This window comes from Seriola dumerili, unplaced genomic scaffold, assembly GCF_002260705.1.
Source record: "Seriola dumerili isolate Sdu_G_001 unplaced genomic scaffold, Sdu_1.0 BDQW01001888.1, whole genome shotgun sequence".
Lineage (NCBI taxonomy): Eukaryota > Metazoa > Chordata > Actinopteri > Carangiformes > Carangidae > Seriola > Seriola dumerili.
The window spans coordinates 218,622-239,899 of record NW_019176143.1 but is presented as its reverse complement, the minus strand read 5'-3'; the positions used below and the strand labels follow the sequence as shown (position 1 = coordinate 239,899).

The 21,278-nt window shown below is 39.8% G+C and overlaps 1 protein-coding gene across 1 annotated transcript in view; it reads left to right on the top strand.

The window, feature by feature from the left end:
- Positions 1-21,278, top strand: part of LOC111239102 (Down syndrome cell adhesion molecule homolog) — a 98,264-nt gene that overhangs the window by 40,621 nt on the left and 36,365 nt on the right. Inside the window, exons 5-9 of the mRNA XM_022768893.1 lie at positions 15,657-15,803; positions 16,433-16,711; positions 17,236-17,511; positions 18,349-18,645; positions 19,853-20,125. Of these exons, the coding sequence (XP_022624614.1) occupies positions 15,657-15,803; positions 16,433-16,711; positions 17,236-17,511; positions 18,349-18,645; positions 19,853-20,125 (1,272 nt within the window). The remainder of the gene's footprint in view (positions 1-15,656; positions 15,804-16,432; positions 16,712-17,235; positions 17,512-18,348; positions 18,646-19,852; positions 20,126-21,278) is intronic.

Below are 21,278 nucleotides of genomic sequence, written 5' to 3'. Positions count from 1 at the left end.
GATGATGGTGTGTATCCCTTTGAGGCTCAGAGTCATGGCGGCTGTGGAAAGAGTCTACATGCGACCTTTGGTTAATGTCAGACGTCACAGGCTTTTATGTCACCCTCGGATGACAACGTGACATGACAGGAATCTTTAGTGACTTTTTTTCTCCTTCACAGAGGAATGCAGGGCCTCATCAAGGATATTTCAGAGCAGCGGGGCAACATTAATTATCATTGTGAATGGTCTTGAAGTAAAAAGGGCAGACATACACAATCAGCATTAGTTGTATGTGTTCATATACTGTGTGTGTGTGAATGTGTGTGTGAGACCTTGAGGTTTACTCTAGAATGGTATAGTGGGGGTATCTGGGGTGATTGCCTCTCCACTACAGACATACACGTCAGCTTGATCTTCCAGCATCTCACAAGTTTTTGTTTTCCTCCTTTTCGATTTGCATCTTTTCACGGAAACTTGAGCCTGCCTGATAGCAGAGAGACAGCCCTCCATTATTGCAGTGGCAGAGCGTTTGAGCGTGTTTGGTGAATAAAATGGACACCATGAAGTCTATTGAAGTATACAAAGAAACTGCATCAATATTTCAAACCTGAAAATTTAGGGAGAAGAGAACGGGGCAGGACTAGGAGATGTGGTAAAGGAGGATATGATATTAGAAGTGAAGGAATTCCTTTATGTTATTATAAGGGTTGGATGACAAAGCAAACCAAGACACTTTTACCACATTTCAAAGTACACAGTTATTATGGATGGACCTTTAATGAAATCTACATTTCTGAAGAGCTGACATAATTAGCAAATGTAGCTCGGCTATCAGTGAAATAAAAAATTTAAATGTAGATTTAAATGCAATTTCGTTGTCACATACTACTACTGATGGTGTCATCTGTAGGTTCTTAAACAGTCTTATAAGACATCACAGACTACGAGAGAGGGTAGGTCCAGTCCCTGTGAAGAAAGAAAGAAATTCATGTGGACTTGATCTAACATTGTGCAGTATGAACCTATAGCAAGTTTTACCAGGTTGTTTTCTAATAGTTCTGCAGTGGACTATGGTCAGTTTTTGTACTGTGCACCCTCTGATTTACATCAACTAGTAAGTAAAAGGTTCAAGAAATGCTTCTGTTTATTAACATTGTAGTGTTTTGAAGCATATCCAGTGAGGTAGGCTAGACAATAGCTAGAGATACAAAACTGCTGCTTAGCTCCACCTTCCATGTGTGTAATGTGTATACAGTATCTGTGGAAGATGTACAGACTGCATCATGCTCATAGTACCCTAACATCCCTCAGGCTATAGGTTGTGTTGCTGGTGTGAAATCCTGAACATTGCATGTCATCTGTTTCCTGCAGCACTGATACTTCTGCCCTTGTCTTCCTTTCTGCACATTTTCTCACTTGGTCTTTCTCTCTTTCTTCCTTGTCTCCCTCCGCCTGCAAACACTTTTATTAAATCCTGCATACAAACTAATACTCACTCTCGGTATGTTTCCCTACCCCTAACATCCCCGTGACCTGCTTTCTCAGGTAAATGAGGGCCTGAGGCAAGTGTGTAATCCTGAGTAAGTTTCTGACCCTTTTACGTGCTTCATTGAGCAATTTCCCATAAAGAACAACAGGGCTGCACAGCTGGATTTTACCGTTGCTGCTGTTGCTTAATATCGAAGCATAGATATGATAATTTTGCTGGAGGCCATATATGTCAGAAGTCTGACATGCAGTTATTTGGGTTATTTGAAGTTGCCATGTAATGTTGACGAGATTTTGCCCAGATTCTTTACAGGATCATTCGTCTTGTTCCATCTTGTGATTGCTCAGTAAAGTCAGGAGAGGAAATAGTATTGATGCAAAGATGTTTGGCATTTTGTATCTTTTTATTGCATTCAGCAATAATGATTTAGAAAATAAAGACTTAAAAAAACTACTGTATATAATTGGCATCACAGAGTGGTATCATTCACTTTGATAAAACTGCATACTAGCCTATGCAACTTCTGTTTAGAAAATATTATAATATACAGTATATTATAATATAATAATAGATAATATAATGATTGTAGCACAGTTTTGTACTGCAGCTAGTTTGCTGTGATTGCTTATATGCTGACCTTTTCCAAAGGCTTTTAAAAGGGCAGACATCAATAACACTATGTTTTCCAATCTCAGCTTAATTTATGACAAATGCTGTCAATACTTTTGGTAGCATGTCTTTTCTCAGTGAAACAATCAATAGATGGATTTATATTTGTTCTCTATTGTACGTTATGGCACATGGGCAAAGATGTAGAGGAGGGTAAACCCACCACAACTTGAAAATTTTATTTTGTTTACCTCTTCCTTGTGTTACAGAGACTGCATTACAGACAGTTCTTCAGATGTGACTGTGTTGGTTTGTCTTGGTGATGACCAGTGACTTGGATACATAATTTATCCACCCGTGAGCTATTATGCCACAGCTCTGACACAGGACAGCATCTTACTCACTGAAGACTCAAGCTATTTTCCAGTACTGTCTTTTGTTGACGTGGATTTGAAAATAATGGAAGATTGCGTCAGAGATTGTGTTGTGTGTTGCGGGCGATTGACCCACAGCTTGATACAGGAGATATCTGAGCAGAGTGTGTGAATAGATCGATGGTATTGTGGTGTTGTTGTAGCTTGGGGCAGACTCTCTGGGTATGACGATGTGTATGTGTGTGTGTGTGTGTGTGTGTGTGTGTGTATCTGTAAAGACCAAGATGTCTGCACACTGAATCCCTTCTTGCAGACAGGTGGGCTTAATGGACATGTTTTTGAGAAGTCTGGAGCAGAGAGGGCTCCACACTTTACAAGGAGGGAATACTAATGATGAAAAAGCATGGTGTATATCTAACAACTGACCAATATGAGTAAAATACTGTAAGTGTTAGGCTAAGATATTCATTCATTTATTTATACATTTAGGTCATAATTTTTCACTGCAGACAATCATAGGAAATACACAGATGTTACCAACAGCATTAATGACTTTAGACTCCATTTTTGATACTATTTATGACAATAGTTCATTGTTACTGGTGGTGTCTGCATTTCCCATGCAGGATTCATGATATAGAAGATAACATTCAATTATCAGTTCATTGTTGACTGTCTCATTTAGTTTTCCCAATAATGTAACTTGAATAAATAAACATATCGTGATGCGATAAAGTCTCTCTTCTCTGGCTGCACTCTAAACACATTATGAGAGCTGCTCTTCTTCAGTTGCATTTGTGGCTACCGGCTACATTTGCATTTGACTAACTACTCAAAGTGCATCTGCTACCCCCAGTGCTCGATACATGTGTCGTTTCAGACAGAACTTGGGGTCCTATAGTATTAAACACACTCGCTGTTGTCTACAGTGACCAGAGGTGTCACCAGATCAACTAGGACTGAAGTTCTAGTTAGATGACATTGCACATGTACACATTGTAATAGGCCTAAATCAACAAGGACAGAGAAACAATGGCTCTCATCCAACTCAGAGAAAAATATGACCACTTCACTGTGAAGCACACAGCTTAGGTTTTCATACAGTCTTTAAATGCTTACTGTATATCAAACATTAGTACACTGAAAATATAATTGTGGTCAGACGCTTAGATCTCCCTGAGGCAGGGTGGCTTACTCTGCACAGCTACATCTTGTATAAATCGCTAATGTGGATATCTTTCAGAAAAATGCTTAGAGAGATGGATTATAGGGTCAAGATCTTGGCATTAGTTGTCTCCTCAGCAACGAGTGAGGCCTGAAGTCCTGTCTCATTAGTGCATTTTTTTCACCCTTGTTACCCTGCACCCTCGCAGAGTTTATGTAATGACACTGAATGCTTCAGACTGAGGTTTGTGAGTGTCCACTAGTTCACATCTCAGTTGGCAGCAGTTCTCAGTCATGACACTAATGTACAATAGCTGCTGGACAAAACCCATTTTTCATTGTGGTTTGTTGCTCATGTGCTTGTTTGTGTAAGTTTTTTTGTATCTACTGGATTTGCCTTGAGTGTTTATAGTGTGTGCTTGCATGTCAGTGTGCAACACTGCAGAACGTCTAGGTGCAGTCTGTCTTTATTATATTGTGTGTGTGTGTATATCAGTATGTCATAGTATAGTGTGCTTTTGCCTGTGCAGAGCAACCCAAGGAATTGATTATTGAGGGGGCCTGACAGCTCTGCTCGCCGGATGCAGTAGAATACATACTGTAGCAAGGGAGCGCCATCAGTTGCCCTGACAACACCAGCGCCTGTCAACACCTCCGTCTTAATAGTGACAAATTGTACTTATTACATCAGCGTTAATTCCCCCCGATCTCCCTCAGATGAAGATACTTAGCCCCGCGCTGATCAAATTGTGTCAGCATAATTACTGGGAACAGAACCCTATTAAAAACCAGGGCCTCAGACGCACTGTCCAGACTCATCCACAGGCCTATCACTCAACATGCATCTCTGCGTAGGAAGTAAGGGAGGGGGGGTACAGGGTGGAGGGAGGCAGGGAGATGGGGAAATGAGGGGGATGAGGAAAAAGGGAGGGAGAATGTTATTCTGAGGCAGTTATATGTACAAAGACTGCTGGAGTCGTCCACCTTAACATTTTTTGACTGACACACTGATGCTATATCCTGCAGCAGTGATGCAGGATTACGGAGGAAAATTCTAACTTTCTTTAACCAAAAACTATAACTGGAAGTAGAGGTGACGAATGGAGATGTATCCGCACTAAATTGCAGTAATTAATTACAAAATGGCAAATGTTGTCTGTGATTTCTCAGACGGTCAAAGGGGTTGCTGGTAGTGATGAATCTGCAGAGAATATTGGTGGATTGCAGTTCCCCTCCGCTCCACAGACAGTTTTTGTGTCTTTCAGCTCATTGTTTTGTTTTTCCATCCCACAACTTTGCTGTTTTTGTTCACTCTGACAGTTCGTTGTTTTCAGCTCCAGCAGGCACTGTATGCTCGTTGTTCAGCACCAAACAGCAGAAAGACAAAGTTATTAATATAAGTAAATAAATGCCATACCATTTTAAAAGGTAATAATTTGTCAGCATTGTGTTTACAGCTTGTTTTTGACAGGTTCCAGTTACTGTTCTAAGTATCTGCTTGCATTCTGACTTGGACATTTGTAAATTTGTTGTTAATTGATTATAAATAATCATGGTCATTTCTTGGTCAGATCTACAATCAGAATATGTAACACTAGAAAGCTTTACAATTAAGGATATAAATAGTGCCAAAGTAGGACCCCCCCCCAGAGTGAGGGGAAATCATTGTTTGATGAAACAATTTAATTTATCTTAGGGAGCTGTTGGGGAGAGGCGTTTTATTGGGAAGTCAGATGGGGAAACATAGGGCCCCCTGGGGGAGAAGTCAGTAAATGTGGACTATACAAAAAACAAATGATTAAAATTTGAAATTTCATTAAAGCTTCAGCCTAGTTTTACAATAACTGCAATTACCATAAGCAATTTTCACAGCTCTATAGATATGGATTTAGCATTGCCAGTAGCTCAACAGTGAATTAAGTCTCTCTCTCTTTCTCAGTGTGTTGGTCCTGAATGGTGCTGGAATGGAATTCACAAATTAGTGTCGTCTGATGGAAATGTGCTAATTGCTGTTGTTAAGCTGCTGCAATAATTAGGTTATGATGGCAGACTGCTACACATGTTGCACACACACACACGCACACACACGCACACGCAACCGAGCAGCCCAAAGCCAACATCCTCTCTCCAGCATGGTGGAAATAGAAGGCTAGATTTAATTACTCATTTTACTATCCATCTGTGAGTATTATTTTCCAGACATAGAGTCATACACAGAGTGCAACAGTTGATAACAGTTTCCCCTGCTGTGGGTAAGAGAGATGCTTTTTTAAATTACAGTATACTGTAATGTAGTAACACTAAGTAAATGAGTAGTTTACTGGCCATTTGGCTGTGGAAACATCTGCATACTAAAATGATAGGGACAAAGCACAGATGCAGGAGGATAATGGTTGGTCTAACATGAGCTGGGATCTCCACCTGGCTTTAGACTTTTATTTTCAACAGTCAGATAGACACATAAGCGTTTGCAGCAACATAAGTAGAGTGATGGTAGTGGGCCAACTTGGACACAGGTGACTGTAACATGCCTGTTTCACTTGAAATTATAATTGGAGAACTGTTGCTGTCGTCCATTTCACAGTATCCTTGGCTCATCATCTAAATTTTCTTTTTATGAGCATCCATAAGTAGCTTGTGATTTTGACATATTATAGCAACAAATCAACTAAGACCTTCAGGAATTCCAGTCCCACAAAAGATAAGTCATTGATGGCTTTAAATTGGAGCAAAACACACACATTTGTGTAATTTTATGTAACCACCGGGACACAAGACAACCTGGTTGTGCTGCACATGGAATAGTTCACCAGTGTCTGAAGCTGTGGGAGTTGGCATGATGTTATATGTGCCTACCTACTTGCTATTGTACCTTGGTGCCTGCTGAGTTTGTTTATCTGTGATTTTCTTTCTGTCTTGCTTTCTCACTCAACTGGTCGGATGGTACATAACCTTGGATTATCGTCAATAATAAATGAAATCTCCATCGCCATTGTGCATGTAAAATTTATTCAACAACAACATCCGCCACACTGTTGATTGCTCAACTCTTACCATGTTTTTTGAGAAAAAAAACACATGTGGAAGCAGGTCAAACATATTGGCTGTTTTACATTGAACTTTAAAACATCTCTAAAGTTCCCTGGTTTTGAGCTTTGGTTATTGTCTCTGATAACATCATGTCTATCCTGCTCCCTGACTGAAAAACTGCCTTAAACTTGTGTTGTTGTTATGATGCTGCTGTCCTGATGTTCTTTAATGCACAGACCTGCTTAGCAACATGCTGTTTAATGGCTCTGGGCTTCAGCAGAGATTACTGGATTGCTAACCTCATCAAAGACATCAACAACCCCCAGACTCTTTAACCTTGGAGACCTGACTCTCCTTTTCAGCAGTTTTTGTGATGTGTGTGTGCGAGTGCATGCCTGCAGCCAAGCTCAGCAAGCTACTATACATTAATGTAAAATTAATCCTCTCTCCATGCGCCCTTGTAGGAGGCTGCTCTCCCGTTGTGACATAAACCTTCTATTCACACAGGTGCAGTGCTGCTTTTCCTTTAGCTCCATCATTGTAGCATACTCTTGTTTCATATCCCTGAAACAATAGAAAACCTCTATGTAGCCTGTGGCTGTGGACTCCATGTACAGTCTAGTGTTGTTATTGGCAACATGCATTGCAGGGCTATCATCTATAAGTATAATTCCTCATTTTACACTCCTGTCATAAATTTCAGTGTTCAGTGATGTGTGACAGTATTTACAAAACTATATTTAAAATGCTCCAGAAATGTTCCACATTATGACACAGTTCTAGCAATAATATCCAATTTGTTACACCTCACAGTGTATTTATGTACTAACAATTTTCATAAAGACTAAGCCAGTTTTTCAACATCCCTAAATATATCAATTCAACTTCTAATTGAAATAACTAGGAAAATGTAACCACTAATCAAATATTTTTTTTGAAGCACCACAGAATTTATTACTGTAAATCTATGTTTATTGTGCATGATAACATGCTTCTGTGTCTACTGAATCTCCAGCAGTGTAGCAATCTGACCAGAGAGAGCAAATGCTCTGAGATAGTGGGGTTCCCATGATTTATTAAGATGACATCTTTCACTTGTTCAGTTGTTTATTAAATATGAATTGTTCATCTCATGGCAGTTGGACATTTTTTGCATGGATTACAATGCATCAATTATTTATGGTGAATGAAAACACATTTTTAATTTAAAACAATGGTGGTATAACACTACCAGTCACTGCATTTCACTCCGTCTGCCTTTTTTGTAACTGTTTCTTGTTCAGAAATACTTTCTTTTCTTTTTTTTTTAAGAAATAACTGGATGGCATTTAAGTGTTATTTTAACAGATCAAATGTGAATGGTTCATGGCCTCAGTTGGTGTTTTGTTGTAGCTGTAACACCAGGGAGTGGTGCAAAGCAATGACAATACACATGACTGTACTTAAATTCACACTTGTTGTTGGTGCTCCAGTCATTCTTAGACATCAGATAACTGAATGGGAAGATTTGGGGATTTGAATACTCATATGACACAAAGGCATGTTTTAAAGATACAGTGAAAAACACTCTCTTTCTTACTCTTTGTTTTTTGTCGTCAATAGCAGCAATCACATACAGTATAACATATCTATCCTAGAATCTAAAAGCCTCAGCATATCGTTACATACAAGGAGCCCTTTATCATTAGTTAACATTATACCTGCATATTGATGCAATTTATTGTGGACAATTTGATATCATACTTTTATTTATCTTCCACTTTTAGACATTTCTAATGTCATAGCAAACTTGTAGAACTATTTTTTATTGCTGTAAGATTAATTTAGTCGTGTTTTTTTTCTGCTCTCCCGGAGTTGATCTATTATATGACTAGCAATAATTTAAATATCTAGAAGGATTTTATAGTATGCAACTAAATGTATGGCTTTGGGGTCAACACCTAGGTAAAGGTAGGTGTTTACTGGATGTGGGCGTTTGAGACTGCAGGATTTCGTTGCAGTGTTCTGACACAGCCAAACACTGTTTTAGCATTCAGGACACAGAGGGAGAGACAGAGATGGGGAGAAAGAGAGAGAGAGAGAGACCAAGCAGTAGAGAGAGAGAAGAAGCAGGAGAGGAAGTAGAATGAGCCAAACAGGAACACAGAGGTTTTTGAGGCTGAATAAGAGACAGAGAGTCTCTTAGCATTCCATCTCTGATGCCAAAACTTTCACTGAACCAAGGATGCCTTCTTCACTGAGGCTTCAATGGCAGCTCTGTCATTTACTGAGTATTTCTAAAATCTATTCACACAGCAGGTGCATTGAGAGAAAGAGATTTTTATAGGTGACTTTTACAGGTGCTGAAGGCTTTTGGATTTGTCCGGATTTTAATAGTATTATCTTAAGTATTTCAAGCTAATCTGCATTTTCATTTGGTTTAGTAATAGTCATCCCCATATTGTTTTTTCTTTTCTGTCACAAAACAATTTGAAGGTGTTTTTAGTTTTTTTTTGAGTGGTCAGTCCACAGTACAATAAAACGTTCATTGGCCAGACGATGGCCGTATAAAATAAACTTTATGTTTTAACTGCTAACTCATAAGCTATGTGATACCTCAGGACAAACCCACTGCACACAATTTTCATGATTATTATTCCACAACAAAGCACGCAAAGAAAGAGGTGCGAGAACAAAGAAAAACTTGGTGCACTGCTTGACAAAAATCTCTTACCCAGTACTTCCACCTCTGACCAGGAGTTGTAGCTCATCATTATACACTTCACTGGTGTAGTGAGACAAGTGAGACACAGAAATGTAAACATCATTGTCCACAATAAGCATTGTCTGTGTCTAACTCTAAGGAATTAAAAGGAATATTTAACAAACTAAAAGGAATATTTCAACATTCAGGGAAATATGCTTTTCAATTTCTGGCAGATAATGAGATGTGAAGATCGTCCGTCTGTCCATGTAATGCAAGGCTACAACCAGCAGCCGGTTAGCTTAGCTTAGCACACAGACTTGAAACAGGGGGAAACAGCTAACCTGGCTCTGTCCATCGGTAACAAAATATGGCAGCATCTCTTCAACTTAATTAAACTTAATACATGTTATGTCTCATATGTCATCAGCAACATCTACAAAAACCAATATGTAACAATTCTGCTTCCAGCCACGAAATACATAGTAACCTACCTAACAAGTGCTCTAAATTACCTACTGATAACTTGAACTCTGGCACAGAGAGGAGCCATATAATTGCAGAGTAACTGTAACGACAAAATATGACATTGAAGGTTGACATTAATTCCTCTGTATTTTCATTTCACCAATAATATTGTTCTTTTTTTTTTTTTATCAGGTTTCATTTTTGGATCATGTTGCTTTTCCACGACTGTGCTGTGGCATCAGAGGAGGTTGTATGCACTGATTTAAAGAGTGTTGCAGTAGTTTGACCATTAGCATGTCTTTTATTGATTTCAGAGTCATTGTGTTAATTAAATGGATCCTGTAGAGAGCCACAGTGTCTGCAGTCACCTAGTGGTCTGCTATATGCAGTAACACAGTGGTTACAGCATGACACCTACAGTACGCTACCAGGCATGGGGTTCAGTACTGTTTGATATACTGTATCTGCTTCATCGGTGTGATTGTGTATTGCTGTTGATCATAAGTATATGCTAATCTAAACAGACAGACAGTCAGATAGATTAACAATAGATATTTCTTGGTTAGATCTGGAGAAGAGTCATAGTACTCATTTCATTTTCTCTGCATGTAGCCGTGCAGCCCTGAGGAGCTCTGCGTTGGAGAGTTCAGTCCTGCAATCTGACCTCAATCAACTCAGATTAAAGCTGTGATCGGATGTCTGGCCCCCCGTGCCCTGTTTCGCGATGCAACGTACCCCCGACTCTGAACAGGCAGAAATTAGTCTGAGAATGCAACATTCTCTCCTCTGACATTACCACCACAGCAGTGACTGCAGTGTTTCCTCTCTCATGTTTTTGTAGTGGTATAGGATTGTAAATGGTAGTATCGCTCCGTGAGGGTCCACCACTGCTGAATTAATGAAGAAAAAAATATGTAGAGAGGCTCTGTTTCCATGTTAACAGCACACCAAGACAGTTTTAAGTAATATTTAATCTGTAAAATAATTGGATAGGTGATGCACTTTGTACAGCCCATGATAGACAGCTATCTGTTTTTAATTTTAATTTAATGTCTGAACTGACTCCGGAGAGTCAAAGTGGGCCAGAGAAGTTACCACACAGACGTAGAACATTCATAAGCCCATTTATCATCGCTCTCTCTGCTGACCCGACTAGAAGTGGGTCCCTCCTCACTGTCTGACTCACAGTGTACTGAGAGCCAGTCCCACCTTCCTCTTTAAACAATAACTACTCATTCACTGACTCCCTCTTTACAGAAGAGATTAGTCTTTGTTCTAAACATTTTAACCTGTTACAACTCACATATACTATCGTGTCGTATATCTCGTGTAATATTGTTAATCAGTGTAATTCATTTGTGATAGTTAGATAATCCCTTATTGGATGATGGGCCTTTTATATTGTTTTGGATCAATTTCATATTCACACTCTGCACTAATGCATTGGTATCTATCTAAGATGAATTGCACTTTTTACACGGACAAATATGTATGTGAGATTATCATGTAGACACATTTTGATTTCATTTAAGGAAAATTAAAGGTATGAAGTGGCGTTTTTGACCATTGGTACTATACTAACAATAGCTGGGTGGCAGTGTGGTCATAAATGCACTGCAGCAACAAAGGCAGTAAAGAAGCAAACATGAATGCAAACAATCCAAAAATCTGCTTTTCAAATATTCTGAGACCCTAAGAATAGTGCATTTTGATGAAAACCATTGAATCTGAACATAATTTTAGTAATTTTAGAAATGTACACAAGGCAAATTTAAGAGAAATTAACAGCTTGATAGGTTAATCACACCCCACGTTGTTATGACCATGTTTTTCTATTTCTGTAGTTTGCAGCTTTTTGAACAATGGTTTGAACAATCTTTCAGACTGATTCTGGTGAAAACTGCAGATCATTTCTAACGCACAAAATTCTCTTTTTCGGGCAGCTTCAGATGCAAAAAAAGAACAAAAAAAAAAAAAAACAGATTTTGCATGACCAATTGGGATAAACACATTGGTAGTTTAGCACTAATTCATTCTAGATACTGAGTTGCAGATTGTCAGCTAAGATGTGACCAGCTCGGCTCTCATTTAAATCACATCGAGCTTCGGAGCGTCTGTTGGCAGCGAGGATGCTGTGACACTAGCTCATCTGTACGTCGAGGCTTATTTAGCCTGCTGAGAGTGAGAGCCTGCTGTTCGTATTAGATTCTGTCTCTGGCAAAGTGGGGATGATTAGATAAAGTGTGTTTGGTGGAGTGGAGCACTTTTTCACTTTACAGTAGCTGTGGCTGTGAATGAATGGAAGGAAGTGTTTAAGAGGACATTGTGCATAAATTCTTACTTGACATACTGTTTTTTTGAAAAGGAATTACTCCTAAATGCCGATGTACTGAGTGAGTTAAAGACAAAGCCGAGGAATTAAAGGGGAGCGGGTCGCAAAAGAAGAAATACAATACAATACAATTCAACACAATAGCTCTCATTTTGAATCCCCTCCCTACTGTAGCGTCCCCTCTGCCTGCACTTCATTCTGTCATAACACAATAACTGAGCTCTGACGTCTTAAAAGGCATTGCAGGAGCATAGAGGTGCTTGAAGAGAAAATTACAGCAGCTCACAGCGGCTGGAGTGAAATACCATTTTGTCTCACTCAAGATGGATTCCACAGTGAGATTTCAGAGGACCAGTACAGAATCAAAATGGAGAAGCCAGAAGGGAGGAGAGAAAAAAGGGAAAGAGGCTGTGTGTGTGTGTGTGTGTGTGTGTGTGTGTGTGTGTGTGTGTGTGTGTGTGTGTGTGTGTGTGTGTGTGGTGTGCGTGTGGTGGTGTGTGGGGGCAGTTGGGGCCGTGGCGTTTTTTGCCCCCCATGGGGTTGTGTGTGGAGTGGACAGTTTCTGAGGAGATGTCTGAATTTTGTTTTTGCTGCAGCATGGTAATATATAGTCTCCAGGGTTTTCACCTTTTTTACATATAGTGGTATTTATTGGTCAAATATTTCCAGTATTTTTCTTGCTTTTTTTGATAATGATCACTGCCACATATGATCAGCAGGAAAAAGTAGGTAAATATTTACAATAGAGGAAGAATTTATGAATTATACTGAAATGCAAAGCCATTCAAAAGATGAGATGAAATGAAAAATCAACTTCTCTGTGAAAATGGAGTTAAAAAGCAAAAGCATTTTTTAATTTTTTTTAATTTTTTTTGCATCTGGCCTCCTCAACCTCTGAGAAGATTTCCTCCCACCAACGTCTCGCATACTGACATGCATGCATGGCTGCCGGCATCCCCACACACACACTACACTCAGTCACACCCTCCCTCCCTCTCTTTATAGATTCCACTTGCTGGTTGCCCATCTAACAGCCCTGTATGTAAACCAGTGGAACCCCTTCAGGACATCAAATCCGTGGAATCTGTTGTCGGTTCTATCTAGGTCAATGCCTACAATAGCTGTGCAATTTTGTTTTCTCTCTGTATACCCCCCATTTGCTTAACCCCACAAGGTTGATTTTCCTTTGCATGTATAAACATCTGAAATGCATACACAATGTAAGCATATTAGACATGCTTTCATCGATACTGGTCTCAAGTGGAATATTAAAACATACAGTGGTTTGATGTTAACATTAGTGTAACATTATATCTAGGTTATTAGGTTTTTACACCTAATAGCTTTAGACTTTGGACACTCTTGTAGCACTGTAACTCAACACAGCATCGCAGCCCAACAACAGGAAGTGTGGAGGCAACCTGCAGTTATAGTGTGACATATAGTTGTTTTCTCTCTGACCTATAAGGGATGATGTTACGTGACCTAAGGGAGGTGGCATCTAATTTGTTAACCCATATAGAAAAGAGAAACCTCTGTACCTGCTTGTCCATGCATTTTTCATAGGATCTTGAAATATCTATTTGGAAGGCCATCCTCACCGACAGCAGTAAATATCAAAACTGCACCAGTGTACTGAAAATAGACAGAAATATGTGGAATTTATCACTTCAGAACCATGTTGGTGAATTTTTGCTTTTGTCTGACAGACCACCCACTTCTTTTTTTTTTTTTTTAATCATAACTTTAAAAAACACGTCACATTGTACATGTTTTACTCTCTGTTTTTAGAGAAAAATCACAAGAAACCCCACAGCTCCCCTTGTTCAACTTAAATGAATTACCCACTGCTAATCTGCTTTAGCAGCTCCCACACAGCCCCAGTTTGTTCTACTTTTGGATAAATCGCTGATATGACTGCCTTCAGACATGGGCTGCAATCAAAATCAAATATGCAGAGAGATTTTTTTTTTTTTGCTAATCTAAGCAGTCAAAAAATAATGTAAAAAAACATAACCTTAATCAGAGTCACCCAGGACTGTACCAGCGTTAGAGCCTCTGTAGGTTTCTCATCTTCTTAATAATCTTCATGCAGATGTGGTTAGATGTACAGTATCTTTGTTGGGCCTTCGTAAGAAGCCGCTTTCTGCCATTCGTTCTTGTACCGTATGAAAAACATCTTCCACAGACATGAACTGACCGAGCTTGATAATCTAACACAGTAACCACAAAGGTTTCCCTGATAATCGTTATTTCATAGTGCCAAGTTTTCATATTAATACACACATTATGTTACACTCTGCTACTGTCAGTCAAATCACACACACGCACACCCACACCCACACACATACAAGAAGAAATAGAAACCTCTTCAAGGGAATAATCCCTAATGAAACATGACACCTTACAAACTATATTGTCACATCCATGGCGTCTTGTTTATGACATATTTTATTAGCTTAGTGAGCAGGTCATTTAAAACTAGTAAAATATTTACACTGTGAAATGATGTTATATTAAGTGTTTTTGCTCTAAATGTTTTCCACCTTATATTTGTATTTAGACACACTGTGCATGACAAATTAGCAGGGAGAGATGCTAAGATGATGAAGACTTTTTAATGTGCCCACCTCTAATGTGTGCAATGGTATTTTCCTTAATCCCATGATGTCAGTGTGCATCATTTTTTCTCCTCGACCCTGTCAACATTACCTGTAGCTGTTACAGGGCTGTTTCTCCTTAGGCCTTAAAAGCTTCCTTAGCTGCCTCTGTCTTAGCATGCCCACCACTGCACAGTGAAGACAATCTCCTGTAAATTGCTTTTTCGATCAGTTTTGACATCAATCTGCTCCCATGGGAATGTGGGCATTCATGTGATGGCGGAGAGGAAGGTTTCATTCCTTATGGATGTTGACAACCCCACTCAGCCTGGTTTGATCTGCAGAATTAACATAATATTACCGTACATAGAGAACTGGCTCTGACAGCCAAAGAGGGATTGGCTTTCTATACCAGACATTGGCGCCAGTGTGGTTTCCGCAACAGCAGAAATCAGAGACAAGACAATACAAGCTGGTAGAGGTCAAAGATCTGATTTTATGAACATAATTTTTGCATTTTTGAAATTTATGGATATATTTTGTGTTCCATTATTTGGGTGACACAGATTTCACCACACTAATTTACAGCATTACTTCAGTTATTTGTGAGTTAGCAGTAGAACTTCACTTTACTCTAAATCCCTAGTTATTATTGTTTATTTACATGAGAGAATTTTTTTTTCTTTTTTTTTTTCATTTCACTCCAGTGAACTCGGTTCTCTCATGTAGAAATAAAGAATAACTTATAAATGTTTTGTTTGCTGTGAGACTCAAACTTTACCAGCACCCGATGGAGAAAGAAATCTTTCAGTTGTGCCGCAGTGAATAAATTCTTTATACTGTAAAAATTGTTTTGATATATACATAACAACCACACAACTGCTGCCTTTCATGTGTTTCCACTTGCTCTTCTTATCTGCTTCAGGACAAAGATATCTCATCACATCCACGGGAGCCTTGTATATTCTGGACGTCCTGCCTGAGGATGGGCTGAATAACTATCGTTGCACCACACGCCACCGCTACACCGGCGAGACTCGCCAGAGCAACAGTGCACGTCTCATAGTGTCAGGTCAGTAATGCATTCAAACTGGAATCAGTTAAACTGCAAAGTCTCGGTCCATACTGACAGAGTACTTATACTGAAACAGATGAGACAAATGGTACAAGGACAACATTTTGTATTGGATATTTAGGGAGTGCCCTTGGTCATCATTACATATATTTTAAAACCTGAACAAGAAAGAAGAACGTCTTTGAGTATTAACATTACTACCAAACTTTATATCAAACATAAACATGTGAAGAATTATGAAAGTAAGATCATATTTAGGATTACAGCCAGACCTACTGTCTGCTCAGTGTAGTTCCCAGTGAGTTGGACAACCGTCCTGCAGGTGGATCATTTCTAGGGATGACTACAAATCTTGCAGTCCGTCTTTGGACCAGTCAGTAACCAAACAATAATTGTATTGCACTGTATGAACCAAGGTAACGTCAACCTTCTCCAATTTCTTTGCAACAATAAAATCCTGTCTCAAATTATAGGAACACAGTCTGTTTCTCTCTCCTCTGCCTCACATAACAAAATATATAGTTTATAGAACTGAATCTTGACCTCAAGAATCAATATTGGATTATACTATCAAGCGCCTGGCAACATTCGCCACTAATTAACACTAAATTCTCTGCTCCTTACAGACCCCACCAATGCTGAGCCAGGCATCTTGGACGGCTTTGACCACCGAGAGGTGATGATTAATCATCGGGTGGAGCTGCCCTGTAAGGCTTCAGGCTACCCAACGCCCAAATACCGCTGGCTGAAGGACAACAGCCCTCTGGAGCCAGACAGCCGCTTCCGCCAGACCATCACAGGGTTGCTGATAGAGAGCACGCAGCCAAGTGACTCTGGGACGTATGTTTGTGAAGTGTGGAACAGTTATGGCAACGCTGAGGTCATGGGGCGCCTGTATGTAAAACGTAAGTCTTTTATTAAAAGGAGGGGAACCTCTGTATTATCTGTAGACTGGTCGTTCACATGGTGATGTGAAGGGATGGTGCAAATGAGAAATGGAGGTACTAAAGACCTCATGTCCATGGTCAGAGTGTCCAGTCCATCAAACTCTAGTCCATAACTATCATTAACTATGATGTTCAATGATCAATGAGGCAAAGGATTTTGCTGAGAGGCATCTCCTGAGGCAACCAAAGTTCATCAAGTAGCCACAAAACACATACATATAGATTTAGAGTTTATCCAAACTAGTGAAAAAAGCAAGAGAGACATCAGTGAAGACTGATGAATCAATTGTCATTGGTTTTGTTGCAGATCAATTTTCTGTTCTAGCTCTAATCCAGAGATTTTGTTTTTTTTAGAAATTGTAGCCATGCTAGCCACATCCAACCTGAACTTTTTCTTTCAATCTTCCTCTCAGTCCAGCTAATCAAGTAATCATTAGAGCACATTTGAAAACACAACATTTCTCGTATTTTTGTGTCATTAGAGCCGTTGAAGGCAGTGGTCAGCCCTCGGAAGGTGAAAGGCAGTGTGGGGAGCAAGGTGTCTCTGTCCTGTAGCGTGAGCGGCTCGGACGAGTACGAGCTGTCATGGTATCGCAATGGAGAGATAATCTACCCTGGGAACAACGTTCGTTTCACTGGGCTCAACCGGGAGAACCTCATCATGGAGGGAATGTCGAAGAGTGATGGCGGAGCTTATCAGTGCTTCGCCAGGAAGGGCAAGATGTCCGCACAGGACTTTGTGCAAGTCATCCTTGAAGGTAAAATGTGCGCATGTCATTTGTAGGGTGGAGCAAGCATACAAATGCTGACCAAAAGCCACACAGTGGTAGCTGTCTTATGCATAATCAATAAGTTAGCAGAGACAGGTTCGGGGCCTGAAGATCAATACTGGGTTTATGTGTTAATGACATCCTGCTGTGACTCTCAGCTCTAGTCCGCCGTTAGCATGATCATTCCAGACTTCACAAACACATACAAACACATGCACACACACTCTTGAATGCAATAGCTTACCTTGGCACCGTTGCTCAGGCAACTGTCTCCTGTGGCCAGGGAGCTGTAAAAAGAAGATATTGATAATCTATAATCATGTGGAACAGACCTAGATTATCAGAGAGCAGCAGCAGGCAGACACAGACATTTCAAAAGCCAACCGGCCTCTGCGTCTGGGAGGAAAGCTCCTGGATCACTCTTTATAATGAAATCTAGGTGTAGTGGTTCTGGCACACAGTGTCCTCATACAAAATGAAACATAAAGGCACAAAATGGTGAATTCTTGAAAAAACACATAATGTTTCCTGTACTTTTGCTGCCTTAAGACTTAATCATTATCTCACAAAAAGGGCTTTCATGACAAAGGTTTCCTGCTGACAGCAAACAGCACATCACCTCTCAAACACTCACAAACCCTGGTGTGCAGAAAAAGTTGAGTAATTAAAAACAGGGGTCTTGTGACTGCTATGCAAACCATCTGTGAAGTGGTCCTTAGGCTGATGATCATCACTAACACGTGGTCACATTTTAAATACTGTCTTATTGTCCTATCCCCTACCTTGTTCCACTTTGCCTGCCCCCCCACCCACCCCACCCCACAGATGGTACTCCAAAAATCCTGTCCTCCTTCAGCGAGAAGGTGGTGAACCCAAACGAGCCCGTCTTCCTGGTCTGCAACGTCAAGGGCACGCCACCTCCCAGGTGCACCTGGTCGTTGGACGATGACCCCGTCATCAAAGACAGCCATCACCACCTGGGCCACTATGAGACCCACGAGGGCCACGTGGTCAGCCAGCTCAATGTGACACACACCCAGGTGCAGGACGGCGGGGTGTACCGGTGCACGTGCAGCAACTCGGCCGGGGTCGTGTACCACCAGGCTCGAATAAACGTAAGAGGTGCTTGTCAAATCAGCTCCTCCAAGAACAACAATACACATACCTGTCTGTCTCTCAGTGTGTCTGTCTATGTCTCTCTGTCCAGCTGGATGTCTGGCATTTGCAGTACATGAGTGCTCTTTGTTGTTTGGTTCTGATTTTTTTTTTTTTTTTTTTTTTTTTTAGGTTTTTTTTGGTTTTTTTTTTTTTTTTTGTTTTTTTTTTTTTTTTTTTTTTTTTTTAGGATTTTATTGGTTTCTTTGCTTTTATGTGTGTCCTTTTGATAATTGTTACTTTCTCTTCATCTTTTGTTTTTCTCCACTATCGCTGCTCAGTCATTTTTAGTTCTAGTATTAAATCTTTAATCACATTTACATTTCTTTTGAGGTTGTTCTCCACTTATAGATTTTGCCTCGATTTTTGTGTTCTTTTTCATGTATTATTTTCTTTTTCCCTGCTCCTTGTATAATTTTGCAGCTTTGTCTTTTTCTCTCCAAATTACTACTGTGCTTCTCCTACATGCCTGTATTTTTAGGCCAAATGAATTATCCTGGCTTGCTGCACACAAGCATATCTGGATCTTTGGTTCCAAAATGGCCTGGTTTGTAAATAGCCAGAAGAAAAATATATTTCTTTTAGTTGCATGAATAAATGTATCTGTGGTTTGCTTGTGTGTATGCGGGTGTGTTCATGTGTGTCTGTGTCTGAGTATATTTACTCAAGCAGCCAATTCAGCTCTTCACGATCAGATGTTAAAGCGATTACCCTGTTTCAATTTTATGAGACAGAGAATGTGAAACTGTTATGTGGGTGAGCAGCTAGAGCCGAGTTATAAGTATCAGTAGAACAGTGTTATTTAAACATTCTGTTTTTCTTCAGATGGATAGCACACTTTAATCTCTACTCTACTTAGAGTTAAGCCGAAGATCTTGCAGTAAAACAAACACCAAAAGCTTTAAACAGCAGTTTCAGCAGTATTTTGGTGGCAGGTATCATATGTAAAGTTGAGGAGAGGAATTTTCTCTGTTTTACAAGCAGCTGACCTCACCTCGTTTTGATCCGAAATTTATTTGTAAAGTCGTGAGTCTGAAATGTATTGTTTTATTTACAATAGCAGCACACATCAAAAACTTCACTGCACAAATCGCACTTGTAATTTGATGTCCATGCCACTATCCATGCATCTGCTATATATAAGGTTCCTTTCTCTTTCCCTGTCACTTTTTAGGCCGCGCCAGCATTCGTCCAATGAAAAACATCACAGCGATTGCCGGACGGGATGCCTTTGTTCACTGCCGTGTGATTGGCTACCCTTACTACTCCATAAAGTGGTACAAAAACTCTGCACTGCTCCCATTCAACCACCGGCAGCGAGCCTTTGAGAACAACGGCACACTGAAGCTGACCAACGTGCAGCAGGTGGATGCTGGCGAGTATAACTGCAAGGTGATGGTCCAACCAAACAAGATGGACTCTCAGAGTGTTCATGTCCGTGTCAGAGGTAAATCCCATTCAGTTGTGTGGAGTCATAAAACAACAAATTGTCATTTTAATTGATAAAACAAATTAGATATAATGTCTTAATTACTAACTGGATCTTGTTACTTTTATACAAAGTCATGCTAGCTGTTTCACCCTGTTTCCAGTCTTTATGCTAAGCTAGGTTAACTGAGAGTGTCGTATTGATCTTGAATGAACATATTTCCCAAAATGTGAAACTGTTCTTTTAATACACACAAAGACGATTTTGTCCCTGTCTTATTATATATGGTGGTGAAGAAAACTCTCAATGGTTTCATGCCAAAGTTCAATATTTTGTGCTAATGAAGCAAAATTTGACAGAAAGTTTAAATTTGGAAATGTAAAGCTCATTCTGATGCACTCCTTTTTTCTGCCACCTGCCTACATGTGTATCTCAACACGGCCTCACTGGAAAAACCCATAATTAGAAAGATGTATAAGTACACACACACAGATAGACGGGTATATAAATAGATCTCACCAGACTGAATTAATCTACCTGATATTCCTCAGTACATCAGTGTAGCTTATGAAGACTGTATCAGTGATATTAAAGAGCTGAGTGACTGATCTCCACTGAGATCTTACAACCTGTAATAGGTAATACTAAAAAGGGCTTCTCCATTATGCCCCATTTCCTTGCCTCTGTACAGTATGTTAGGTTGTTGTCACTATATTACACTTTCCATGGAGCGGAAGGAAGCGGAGGGTGAGAGAGAGTGAGAACGAAAAGAGAGAGTGATGATATAAAGCAACACTTCCCAGTGGTGCTATAGTGAGCAAGTGCATTTGTTAATTTACTCTGCTCATGCTTAAAATGCGGAAGTGTCTTTGGGGATCCCTGGAGTCCATTATCTCCACTTTGTTGTGAATTAAATAAGCTGCTAAAGTGCTGCTTATTTCACAGTTATTTGAACTCACTGGACACTCAAACACAGATGACTTGTGTGATGGCTGGAGATTTCCCAGAGACTAGATCACAGGCAATTTGAATACATCTTATCGTAGAACTGTGTGATTATATTATACACCCAGACTGACTTTGAACACTTGTTTGTTTTCTGGGTAAGAGCTATAGCTGCAATCAGGGTTTTAGATCATTGGATAAAATGGTTGATTGCAGTAGTAGCCAG